Source organism: Anguilla anguilla, chromosome 9 (genome assembly GCF_013347855.1).
Source record: "Anguilla anguilla isolate fAngAng1 chromosome 9, fAngAng1.pri, whole genome shotgun sequence".
Taxonomy (NCBI): Eukaryota; Metazoa; Chordata; class Actinopteri; order Anguilliformes; family Anguillidae; genus Anguilla; species Anguilla anguilla.
Window position 1 is genome coordinate 3,292,145 of NC_049209.1, and position 12,683 is coordinate 3,304,827.

The 12,683-nt window shown below is 48.0% G+C and overlaps 1 protein-coding gene across 1 annotated transcript in view; it reads right to left on the bottom strand.

Annotated features, from left to right (window-relative positions):
• pdlim4 (PDZ and LIM domain 4) overlaps nt 1–12,683 on the bottom strand; it is a 34,367-nt gene that overhangs the window by 14,517 nt on the left and 7,167 nt on the right. Inside the window, exons 2-3 of the mRNA XM_035434474.1 lie at nt 11,526–11,677; nt 1,691–1,775 (exon numbers count right to left, since the gene is read on the bottom strand). Coding sequence (XP_035290365.1) covers nt 1,691–1,775; nt 11,526–11,677 — 237 coding nt within the window. The remainder of the gene's footprint in view (nt 1–1,690; nt 1,776–11,525; nt 11,678–12,683) is intronic.

Here is a 12,683-nt window from a genome sequence, read left to right on the forward strand (position 1 = left end):
CTGGATAAGAGCGTCCGCTAAAGGCTTGTAATATAATGCAATGCAATGAAAGAGCTGCTCTAACTGAGGCACGTGCACGTGCAGCAGCGCTCGTGGCCTTGTCCCCGTTAGTGCACGTGAACACTGTGCTGATCCTCTCCTTCCCCGCAGTGCGGTATTTTCCAACGTTATTCAAAAACGAGATTTATACTTCTGCTGAGATATTGAAATATAACGTTCCCTGACCCCTCTCTGCAAGGAATTGATCTGTTCCCTTGGACAGCAGCGAGAGGGGGGATGCAGCTTCTGATGAAACAGCCAATTTCCATTCCTACACGGCCAGCATGTATTACTATTTATCACACTTAGTGTGTACCTTATCATAACATTTTTATTTTATTCTTTAAATCACAATTTTTCCCAAACTTTAAGATGAAACCTTAATCAAATCCTACTTCCACTCTCCCACTTTCCACATTTTATGGGGCGCTTATTGTAGTTCAGCCAATGACAACAAACGTGCCTCTTCAGTGCTGTTTTGTTTGCGGGGGGTGGCGGGGTGGGGGGGGTTATCTAGGCCTATAATGGCAGTTGTAACATGCTGTCCAAATGGATATCTGTACTTATTAATTACGCAACAAACAAAAACAAAAAACCCTGTCTTTCATTAGAACAGCCTGGTCCCCTGTGCAGAACTGCTGATAAAAGCCACATGCCCAGAACAAAGCGGCCCCCCACCCCCCCCCCTAGTGAGAGCTCATCTTCTGGACCCTACAGCAGGACCGAGTCTGGGTGTCTCTGGCTTTCGTGGGTGGTCAAGCAGAGCTCGGTATTGCAAACATCTGGCCGCACAACAGAGAACGGTAGAAAAGAAAAAAAAATAAATTAATCCCCAGTTTACTCGCATTTTGTAAATGCAGTCACTACACCAAACAAACAGTGCTGGGGGTGCCTAGACAGGATGACGCATTTGTGCATGTAAAAGCGGCGGCAGTGCAGCCTGATTGGTCAGGAATTGGTCTTGTGACCGAAAGGACACAGGACACAGGTTCGATTCCCCAGTAGGACACTGCCGTTGTACCGCTGAGAAAGGTACTTAACCGTCATTGCTTCAGTATATATATCCTGCTGTATAAATGGATGCAGTGTAAATGCTATGTTAAGTGTTGTGCAAGTCACTCTGGATAAGAGTGTCTGCTAAATGCCTGTAATGTGATGTGATGTAATGGCTCTGTGTAATGAAACAGCACATACATCTGTCTCATTTAGAGCTTTGTTGTCACTGTATATTGTCATCGAACATATAACCCTGTATCTACTGGGAACGACCAGAAAAAGTGAGACAGAAGGATGACAGCGACTAATTAGATTTATATTTACTAGGCATTTTAGATTGTGAGATAGCATGTTCATTGCCTTTATGATTTATTCTACCCATTATCACACATTCTTCATCGCGCATTCTACGCAGTTCAGCTTCAGGGTTGCTGAGGGGGAAACTTGGCAGAGATGCCGTGGCACTTTCTGAAAGGAACGGGTATGACAGAAATGCTGCTGTCACCTCAGGAGCAACGCAGAAGCACGTTTAACTGGCTTCTTCATTTTTTTTCGTACTGCAGAAGAACAGCACGCACACGAGAACAGGGTATGTTTAAACTCAGTGTTCTGTGAGCGCTCACGTGTGGACCGGCGCCGCTCGCTCGCACAGTACCTGAATCTCAGGGTCCGGGATGGCTCTGAAGGGGCTCGTCTGCCCATCTTCTGACACGGTCGGAGACCAGGCCTTTCCTTCTGACCTGAGAAAAAAAAAGGGAAAAAAAAGAAAGAAGAAGAAGAAAAAAATCCATAAAACAGGAAGGAATGAGGAAGGCCCGTTGCCATGCCGACGTGAGGCGGGAGAAGAATGCGGCGTTCTCGACGCTGCCAGCCAGAGTTTCTGATTCGGCGTAACGGGCGGGCGCATCTCCAGTCCGCTAGCCCCTTTCCCGTCGAACGGCGCGCGTTAATGTTCTGCAGAATATTCCGCTCCCCCTCGCTGCGGCTTTCCTACCGCTGATACGGTTTCAGAGACCGCAGTCAGGAAATGTTTTTACTGGACACATTTTATTTTTGCGAGAGGACCTGGATCTTGGGGGGGGGGGGGGGGGGGGAAGCAAAAAAAGCGCAATAATAACGCAGTTATACAAGTCAGAACCAGAGGGAAAATGATGACGCTACGCTTTTCGCTCAAAACCACTAATAACAGTGAAAAAAAAAAACGCAAACGGCTGAACTCTGGGGGTTTTAAACGTTTGGGGCCTTCTCATTGTCTTCCCAACACAAACACTGCTGACTGCCTCAACGCGGTATCCGTGGTGACATAATGATTTTTTTTTTTTTGACAGGGCAGACAAGGGGGTCTTCCGAGAGCGGGCCTCAGACAGGAAGAAGGACAGGACGGGACAGCGGCCATCTTCCGTCACGGATCTGTCCTAAAAAACGCGCGTAGCAGCGCTGGCACCAAAAACCACCGCGGCTCGCAGGCCCCCGCTACCGTTTCCTCAGGCCTGGCTCGCCGGCGCGGTGCGGAAGGATGGGCTCATCAATCACACGCCGCGGACGGCCGATCCGGCTCAGAGGAGCCCTATTTAAAAACGCCATCCCTCGCCCCACCGGAGACCCCCCCGCCGAGCGCTGAGAGAGAGGACGGCGCTTAGCAACAGCCCCAAATAACAGCGCTTTACGGTCCCCCCCCCCACCCACCATCACATCACAGCGGAAGCCCCACACAGGTCAGATTTAGTCCAGCGTTGAATCCACACATGCATGCAAGAAAGAAAGAAAAAAAAAGACCTCAAATCGGCAGGGGAAATGCTTTCTGGTCAGTCCGACCAAATGACGGAAGAGACCGGCGTAGCTGGGAATAGCCTACAGATGTGACAGGAATAGAGAGGAGAGACAATGCGTCTGTGTTCGCTGGGGAAAAACAACAAAAGGCTCCTCGGGAGCTCCCAAAAAAGGGCAAACATTATGAATGTGACGATATGTGTTTTTCTTTGTTGCCTATTAGGGAATATTGAAATAAAAAACTAAACATGTCAAAGTGGGTGGTTACCAGAATCACTGCTCAGTAGCCTACTCAGCAGTAAATGGAACAGGCGGGGAAAAAACTGAAAGCTTTGCTTCCCTGACTCCTCAGAATTTCATTTTTTAAGATATCTAGTAAAAAGAGGCCCGCGTGTCATAAATGCCACAACATGTATCTTTCCCCTGTAGCTTATTTTAGCATTCTGCACCAGCGCAAACAGGACTTCACCAGAGGAGATTGGTAAAATCATATAACTCGCGAAAGAAAATAAGACCACAAGACCATGACTGAACTGAAGTGCTGATGCAAGCGTTTACTGCTGTGAATATATGTGCTGTGAGTGCAGATCTTGGGATTTATAGTATATGCTTCACACACCAGGTGTGGAGAATGAATTGGTCACAAACAGCCTTGGACCAGTGACAAAGCGCAACGCTTACAATAATGTGTCCGCACATCGTAAAGTAAGTGATTTAAGATTTAGCTCTAAACCACTGGAAATATCTGACCAATAAAAGTTTTGTATAAGTTCCCAAAAATGTCGGAGATACTGTGTCTGTGCCACCGAAAAACACTCACAGATTCCAGAATATTCTATGCCTGACATCAGTTTCGACCCAATTAAAGGTCAAAGTTTTTTTTTTTTTTTTTTTTTTTTTTTGTTTTTTTTTGAAGTCGACGGCAGATTTCCGTAAAAACGACGCATTGTCCCAGCAGCGCTGTCCGTCCGCCCGCGGTCAGACGCTCGCACCTACACAGCAGAATCGCGCGCGGAGCCAGAGCAACAAAGAGCCTTCTGTAACCCCGTTTCCATCGGTGGAAAATTCATAAGTTCTCGGATGAGGTCACCCACCCCCCCGCTGCCGCCACGCAGCAGCTAGCATGACTGCGGCGGGCTGACGCAGCGCTAGTGCTACGCTAAGCTAAGAGGAGCTAAGCTAAGCTAAGAGGAGATCACGCGACGCAGCTAGCATAACTGCGGCGGGCTGACGCAGCGCTAGTGCTACGCTAAGCTAAGAGGAGCTAAGCTAAGCTAAGCTAAGAGGAGCTAAGCTAAGCTAAAAGGAGATCACGCGACGCAGCTAGCATAACTGCGGCGGGCTGACGCAACACTAGCGCTAAGCTAAGCTAAGAGGAGATCACGCGACGCAGCTAGCATAACTGCGGCGGGCTGACGCAACACTAGCGCTAAGCTAAGAGGAGCTAAGCTAAGCTAAGCTAAGCTAAGAGGAGCTCGCGCGACGCAGCTCGCTTTCTCATCTGGGCACGCGTGATTGATGACATTGAGGTTCCAAGGGCGCCGCTGCAGCAGCCCGACCGAGCGCGGAAGCTCGGCGATGATGTCCCGCATCCTGCAGGATCGAGTCGCGGACAGATTTCTTTTGGGGGGGTGGGGGTGGGGGGGAGTTAGCTCGGCGTCAGCACCTGACCTGAATATCTGGTTTCCGTTTTTTACGAGCGGAGTATTCGCGTCTAGGCAGTGGGCCTCACGTGGAGGGAATATTGCATTTTCCAGAACGGTCAGTTTCGTCAGGATGTGCTGAGACGTGAGCTGCGTTCTGGACCCTAAGCAGGCACACATGCTGGAGAGAAATTAGGTTTATGATTGACAGGCCTCGTAAAAAGCAGAAATAAAAGTAAATATAAGTGGAAAGAGGAGAATTAATAAATCTCCTGTACCGCTTTCATTAGGCTACATGTACCTCCATCCAGCACACAGACGCGGGGAGAACGTGTATAAGTAATCAGCTTGTAGTTGAATGTCTCACTGACCCTTTAACCTGTGCAGAGCTCTGGCTAACAACAGTAAGGACAACACCAATGGCAGACTTCATCAAAACAGATACCTTAACTAACCACACCATGTAATAAGTAATATATAAACAGGGAAATATTAGGAGCCTCTGTATCACTGGCTACTGATCGTTTTACTTTAAAGCGAAAAAATCCACACAGAACTGGAGTTGAAGACCAGACATTTTGTGAGAAATCTGATGAAAATCCACACAGAACTGGAGAGCTGAAGACCAGACATTTTGTGAGAAATCTGATGAAAATCCACACAGAACTGGAGAGCTGAAGACCAGACCTCGCTCTCGTAGAGGACGGATTGCTGTACTGATTAATACAGAGCCACTTCAGACTCGGTTGGCACGTGCATGAAAGCGAGACACACAGAGAGCGGGCGGGCATGTTCTGATTAACTGTGACTTTGAAACGCTCAACTGAGCAGTTTTTCTTTTCTGTCTTAGCCAGCCGAGTACATCCCCCCCCCCCCCCTTGTATTGAGTTAACGTGTGAGGGCTTTTGGAGATTTGGAAGTTATGCAGAAACGTTTGAGAAGATCCAGTTCTTCTTCTTCTCCTTCTTCTTCTTTTCCACGAGGCTTCAGAAGGGGAACGGGATGGAATATCTGGGCGGATATTTGCACAGAGTGGTATTCACCGCACAAAGCCTTGCAGATGGGGGGGGGGGGATACTGAAACCACGCCAGTATTTGACACATTTGGTGCTCTGGTGTTGCCGGTTGCTTGTAAACGTGAGCAAGCGCATACATCGCGGCTGAAAGAAACTGAATTAACACATCATAACTTTCTACTACCACCACCCTTCGGGTTATCACTGATACCATCTTTAAGGCGTTATGAGTTTCCTCTCGGCAATACCGTTTATAAGTTTCCCCTCGGTAATATTTTCCCCTCTCAGCGACTTTCCTGCCGACGTTCATTTCCTGATCCTCAGGATCTGATTGAGGGCTGCGAGCAGTCGGGTCCGGGCGTGTTGGGTTTCGTTCTGCTGCACCGAGCTACGAAAAGCCCGACCGCAAAGAGAGACGCTGCTCAAACAGGAAGTCGGTCGGGTCATTTCCTCCCTTCGTTCCCAGTCAGATTCAGACTTTTGGCAGCGCCGCATAACATTTATTTCAACTCCACGCCGCGTTTTTACTGGGATGAATTTTTTCACTTGATAGCGCCGTCTTTCCCCATAAACTGCTAAACTTGTCTTTTGGGGTCCCTGGACAAACTGACTTTAGCTCGACTCCATAAAAAAAACCATTTGATTCCCCTGATTTACACCAAAATCAGGGATTTAACAACCCCCCTTATCACCAGGAAAGAGGACAAAGCAGTCGGTGGCAATACAGCTAACGCACCCGGAGTCATCTTTCTCGATGCCAGCGCTCGCTTGATGTTTACAGCTGCCATAGAAATGCCTCAGGAATCCAGAGCCGTCACAAACGCCTGCCTGCCTTTTCCAGGACTGGAATCCCCCTCGTCCATCACAGCCTTACTCATTACCACCAGCGTTTGGTCCCAGAGCCACTCCCCTCACAGTAAGACTGAGAATCCTCTTCATTCCCAGCACCTGTGACTCACACGGTCCTGAAACCTCCTACCCTAGCAACAGATCACCCCGACGACAAAAACTGCTCACGGGAAGCCGTCTCCTCTGATTCCCGGCCCTTCTCGGGCCATATCCTCACCCAAGGCCCGGCAATTCATTTCTGTCCTCTGTAAGGGGACACGAGACTCCGGTCTTAATCTCAAGACCCATAAAATAAAACAATATTTTTAGAAATATTTTCACTGCAACATGCCGTTGTCATCCAAGACACTAAAGCCGCGTTTCCACCAAAATTACCCGGAACTTTCAGTCCCAGGAACTACTTTACCAGGAACTAAAAGGTTCCTTCAGCCAATGGTTGTCTGCGTTTCCACCGGGGTCTAAAGTACCGCGAAGATTAGGCAAATTAGCCCACTGACGTTGTCTTCGGTCCATCTGTCATATGATTTCTTCTGTAACCCCATACTACCACCGAAGTAGCCTACATTATTTTCTATAACCGGGACAGCCCGGAGGGGTTTATTCCACTTATATACAACGGGTTACCAACAATGACTATATATGGTTACTTTTGTATTTATTGATTTTCATATATCCTCTCAAACACATTCATTAACAGCAGAAAACATGCACACGTTGTAAACAATTTGCTGTTTTATTACTTTCTCGTCGTCAATTCCATATAGGCTAATCGCAAAATGACAAGAATAGAACGAAAACTCGGACTTGCGTGAAAATGTAAATTAGTAGTGGTACAGCCACCGTTTGCTTTCCTTCGAAGTTACTGCTAGCCGAGCAGCGAAGTGTGCCCTCCAGATGCGAACCATGCACCATAAATGAGTCCATAGTCTTCCTGGTCTTTTCGTGGAATTGAAAAATGGCAGTAAAATTGAGTAAAATTACGGCAGTCTGAAAAAGCTAAAGGGAAGATTACTAGAATTAACCTGTTATTTTACCCGGATAAAAAGTGCGGAAGGTGATTTCCAGTTTGCTTGTACTGTATCACCAATGTTAATTATGCAGAACTACCGCATACCTCACATAACTGTATCAAACGTTTTGAGTCAATTACAACGGGCTAACAAAGAAAATCCGGAAGAAAATATTCAGCAGCCGAATTAATCCGTTTGAATGTTTTGGTAGCCTACGTAATATGCTGTCCCAGCACGAATGCTTAGCATTTTATAAAACGAATACTAAAGCAAGAAAAGAACAGAAGAGCACACGTTATAATTCCAAGACGTTGACAGGCTATAACCAAAAGTAGGCAACTGCGCCGCATAACATACAAGTTTGATTTGAAGTTATTATGAAAATAAATTGGTTTGCCGCTGCATATTTTCAAACATGGCGGGTAATGGCGGAAAATAAATACAACACAAATGCCACGAGTACTCAACCAATCAGAAATGTTCAGCGCTGCAAGCTCCACCCAAAAGGTTCCTGTGCTTTCGGAAAGTACTACCCCCCGAGCAGGAACGTTTTGGGGGGTAAAACAAAGCCCCCAGAACTAAATTTAGACCCTAGTTCCTGCGGTGGAAACGCACTGAGTTGCTCAAAAAGTTCCTAGTTCCGGGGTATAGTTCCTGCGGTGGAAACGCGGCTTAAGATGTATAATGCAAAAAAAAAAAAAAAAAAAAAAAAAACTCAAAACTTAAAAACTTTTTTTTTCCTGCTGGGTCTCAGGAGGTTAGATTCTTAAAATGAAGGGGGGAGATCTCTTGCAGTTGGGCAGAGCTGAGACGGGTTATCGGCTTTTCGGAGAGAGAGGCGGTTAAAGGCTCGGCCTGTTTCAGCCAGGCCCTGGCTAGCGTCCGCGCCCCTGACACCGCAGTGAACTTGGACCGGGTCTCCCCCCCATTTCGAAATGCCAAATCTTTCCCAGCAAGCCGGCCTCGGACCACGCTGCCAGAAACGCACAGCGCTGGATTTATGGAATAATATGAACTCGTTCTGCGGCAGCGAGGGGTGATACTGAAAGGGCTCTCAGACGCGAACGGCTGAGCTGAACCAGGCCACGTCAGTTCGACACAAACCGACGCCGCCTCCCGCGCACCCATCGCCGCCAGCTTTCGACTGCTACAGTAGCGTTTCTGAAATAACGACTTTCCTGTCCGTTTGAATCCGAGCTGCAGTTCTGGCCAGCTCTCGAGAAGTGACGTTATTATTCTATGCGGCGATTCTGAGGCCATACTGAGCCACGTTCAAAAAAATAAAATAAAAAAAAATAGCACGACCTCTAGTTGGATGTGAAGGTCGAAACTCTAAAAGGCTCGAAGAAAAACTGGTTATGAAACAGCGAACACAGAAGCAGGAGGAAGACGATCTTGTTCAGAAGTGCCATGGGGGTTTTTGCTGCTCACATGCTAATTTGGGCTTGTAGCAGACGTGCACGCTCATATATTTACCCAAAGACACCAGGAGAAAATTACAGATTCCCCTTGCCTTGACTATATTTTGAGTCCTTTCGGTTGTGTAATATAATGACAGATTGGGCTAGCGCCCTCTCCACATTTATAACCCTACATCTTCCCCGCTCTGAATTTCTCAGGGCAAAATTAGGTTTTATTTGCTGGGGGCCCACTTTGCATTTTCAATAAACAGTGTTCCCATGGAGACCAAATTACCATGTACTCCAAAAAAAATCTCTCTCCACTATGTCCTTTACAGAACATGCATAAAATTCTACATGCTGCGTATTTATACTGTATGTAGCCTATAAAAGATACCATAACCCATACTTTATTAACATGTGCAGCCGATTTACAGTACAGTTTGCTTCTTGGATTTTTGTATTTTATGGGTTTTTTTGGATTTAAACATTCACTTTAGAGAATAAAGAGCAGTTCAAAAATTCAGACGGCTGGATTAGCTAAAATCCCTTCGGACAGCTCTTCTTCTATAGCTGTCATTACTTCCGTCGTTCCAAAAAGATGTCATACAAAAGACTGCGCATAAACCTGAAATGTACTGGAACAAAGCCCCGACTGGCTGGAGTTTGATCAAGACGTCAGATCCAACCCTGTCTGCAGTATATCATTGCCTTATTTTATTATTTTTGTTTTTTTTACCTAGTATCATGCTGATTAGAAAGGTTATGAGTGACGGCTAACATTTCCACATGACATTTCCAGGAAAGGAAAGAGACCGTGATTGTTAGGGGCCCTGTGCGGCGGAGTTTAAGCTAACGCCGGGTCGCCCGTGTAATTGAAATCGCAGCCCGTGCACTGCGCAGCGGATTCACGGCCGTTAAAGTAATTCCGCAGCCCCCACGGGTTTTCCCCCTCAGGAAAACTTTGGAACGCACCTCTCTGCCCTGCTGCTTCCAAGCCAGAGAATCCAGGCCAGTTTGCGGAAGAACGGAACTGGAGCTTATCTCTGCAATTCGCCCGGCTCGTGACTCGAACAAGGCAGTTCAAGAGCATTAGCCCGCCGCTAACTGCCAGGGGTCGCGTAGGCTACTTTAGCTGATACCAGCCTTTGTGTTCGGCATTGAAAAGCTGCTACGGTGGCCTAGTTTTCAGAGTGCGGTCACGTGCGAGCCGTGACGACCACAGGAAAAGCGAGAACGCGCACACTGTCTATTTGCTCCCTTCAGGGAACAGCGACCGATTACGTCGTTTCTGTTACCGCTTTTCCCCAGTGACTTAGCTCAGCTTGTAGAGCAGACGGGGACTTCGCACACAGCACCACTTGAGATTGAATTTAGGATCAGATTTTCGAAGCAGCACACGTCAGGATGGCTATTAAGAGACAGATACACAAACGGGCGAGATGAGTATATTAAAAGATTTGGCCAAACTGGAAAAACCAGAAATAGAACATAGAACTGCATTTCTATAAATGACCACACAGAAGAATTCCGCTTGAGTCATTTTTATGGGAGTTCCCAGTTTGACCAAATTTCTTTTTTTCAGCTTATTACCACTTTACGAACCCCCACCTTGTCATCTACTTTCACATAGAGGAAATTTCTCTGAAGATGCCAGCCCTTGCATAATAACTGGAGTAACTGGACAACTCCCATGGAAGAAACCATAAATGTCTTCTCTTGCTTTGGACTTGGGAATGCCACTGTACCAGCCATTATACAGCCAATATGCCGTCAAAAGCTTGCACTGAACCTGGAAAAATATCAAGAATCTTCAGATGGTGAAATAGCCCTTTAATTTCACTTCTAAAAAAATGTAATATGAACCCAGATAAGAGTTTACTTAAGATTCAATATTCTACTGCGTCCCACAGTTCTGCCCTCTGAACGCTTATGCTTTTAAAACCATCACATCTGTTTATGGCAAGGATTTTTTATGAGTTCTCTTTTTTATTGGTCTCTCCTAGTCCTTTTTTTATCCATCTGGTGGCTTGTTCCCTTATTTGGGAAAAAGCAACAGCAATTTTAATCCACATCCTTGTCATCTCAGGTCTGGTCTCACCGACTGGCTCTTTTCATCTTTTTTCTTTTTGAAACTCCTTTAGCTGGTATGCAGCGGACGATCCCTCGTTCCTGCGCTGGATTTAGTGTGCACATTCCCAGTCCCGAGTCAAACAGGGTGTCTGCTGACACTAATTAACCTTGGTGTTTCCAGAATGTTCCTGCACAGTCAATCTGAGTGAGCAGTAGTGTATAGTTAAGTTCACTTCTTTGCATACTTGCATAGAGAGAGAGAGAGAGTGAGAGAGAGAGATGGAGGGAGAGAGGTAGAGAGAAGGAGGGAGAGAGCGAGAGAGAGAGAGGAGGGAGAGAGCAAGCGAGAGACAGAGAGAAGGAGAGAGAGAGGGAGAGGAGGGAGAGAGAGAAGGAGGAAGCGAGGGAGGGAGAGACAGAGAGAGAAGAAGAGACAGAGGGGGAGAGATGGAGGGAGAGAGAAAGCGAGAGAGAGACAGAAGGAGAGAGTGGGAGAGGAGGGAGAGAGAGAAGGAAGGCAAGAGTAAGCAAGAGAGAGAGAGGGAGAGGAGGGAGAGAGAGAGAGAGATTTAAACAGGCATGAGCAGTAAGCACTGCATTCACTGATCTGATTTAAAATCCTGCTCTTTACAGTGTGGTGTGGTTTGTGCGGTGCTCCGTGGGGGGGGGGGCGGTTTGGGGGGGGGGGGATTTCTGGTTTAACTCCAGGCCCCAGGGGGGGGTTCTCACCTGCTGATGACCAGGACGAGCCGGTCGGTGCAGGCCTTGATCCTGTTCTGGGCCTCCATGTGGGTCATGGCCTCTGTGCTGTCTCCATTGATGGCGAGGATGGTGTCGCCCGGGCTCAGGTCGCTTAGCGCGGCTTTGCTTCCCGGCGTTATCTGACACGGGCAAACAAAAGAGGACAAAAGGGGCACGTTAGGGCGGAGGGGGACGGGGGTGGGGGGGGGGGGGGGGGGGCACGCCCAGATCACCGACAACAATGTGAAACGCCCGTATGAAGTTACCCTCCGTCTGGCTCCGCTAACTCACGTTAGCGCCAGAGACCGCCGCAGAAGGAATCCGGCGGTGTGACTGCACAGTCCCCGAAGAGAGTGTCTTTGGCAATCAAGACACGTTAGGGAGCGCGAAACAATGTTTTAACACGCTCCCTTAGAGGTGATACTGCATGCGTCAAAAACCCCCATGCATGCTGTGGAGTTTTATGCGTCAGGCTTTTTTGTTGCTGCTGCTGTCGTTGTTGTTGTTGCTAAACTGGGGAGTTATTTCACAGCGGGGTTCGAAGGTGCGGGTTCGCGGGCGGCCCTTCCAAAAAAAACGTTCGGTGACAAAGAGCAGCCTTTCCCTCCGAGTGTGTTTATACTCCTGACTCAGCGAGGCCTTTTTGGAGGCCTTCAGCTTGGCCCTCCCCCGCGGGGCGGGTCCCCCCTCCAGGGGACCGCGGCTTTTCACACGTGTCAACAATTTTCGAGAATTGCCCCCGTGATCCCTCCCGCGCCTGCAAAAAAAAAAAAAAAAAAAACGGACATCTGGATCACACTGCGCTCCGCCGCGACCTCTGGACCGCCGTTCCTCACACGGTTGCATCGCTCGGGACAGCGCTGAGGAGCACGGAAACAGCACGGGGTTCTGCTGCAGAGCCAAAATGGAGGACGAGGCCACTCGGCGCTGGCCTTCTCGCATTGGGCCCAAAAGGGAAAATATGCGAAATCAGAGCATCGGAAAACGTCCGAGAGAGGCTGTGAGCGGGAAAATAAAGCCGGGGGGGGGATAGATTCACATCGAGGAGCTCTCGAGTCCCTGAGCAATGATAAAACATGGGGAGGAGCCCAGCACACAAGCTGCTTAACCTCCCTGACGAAAGACGAATGCCTCGTTGAACTTAAC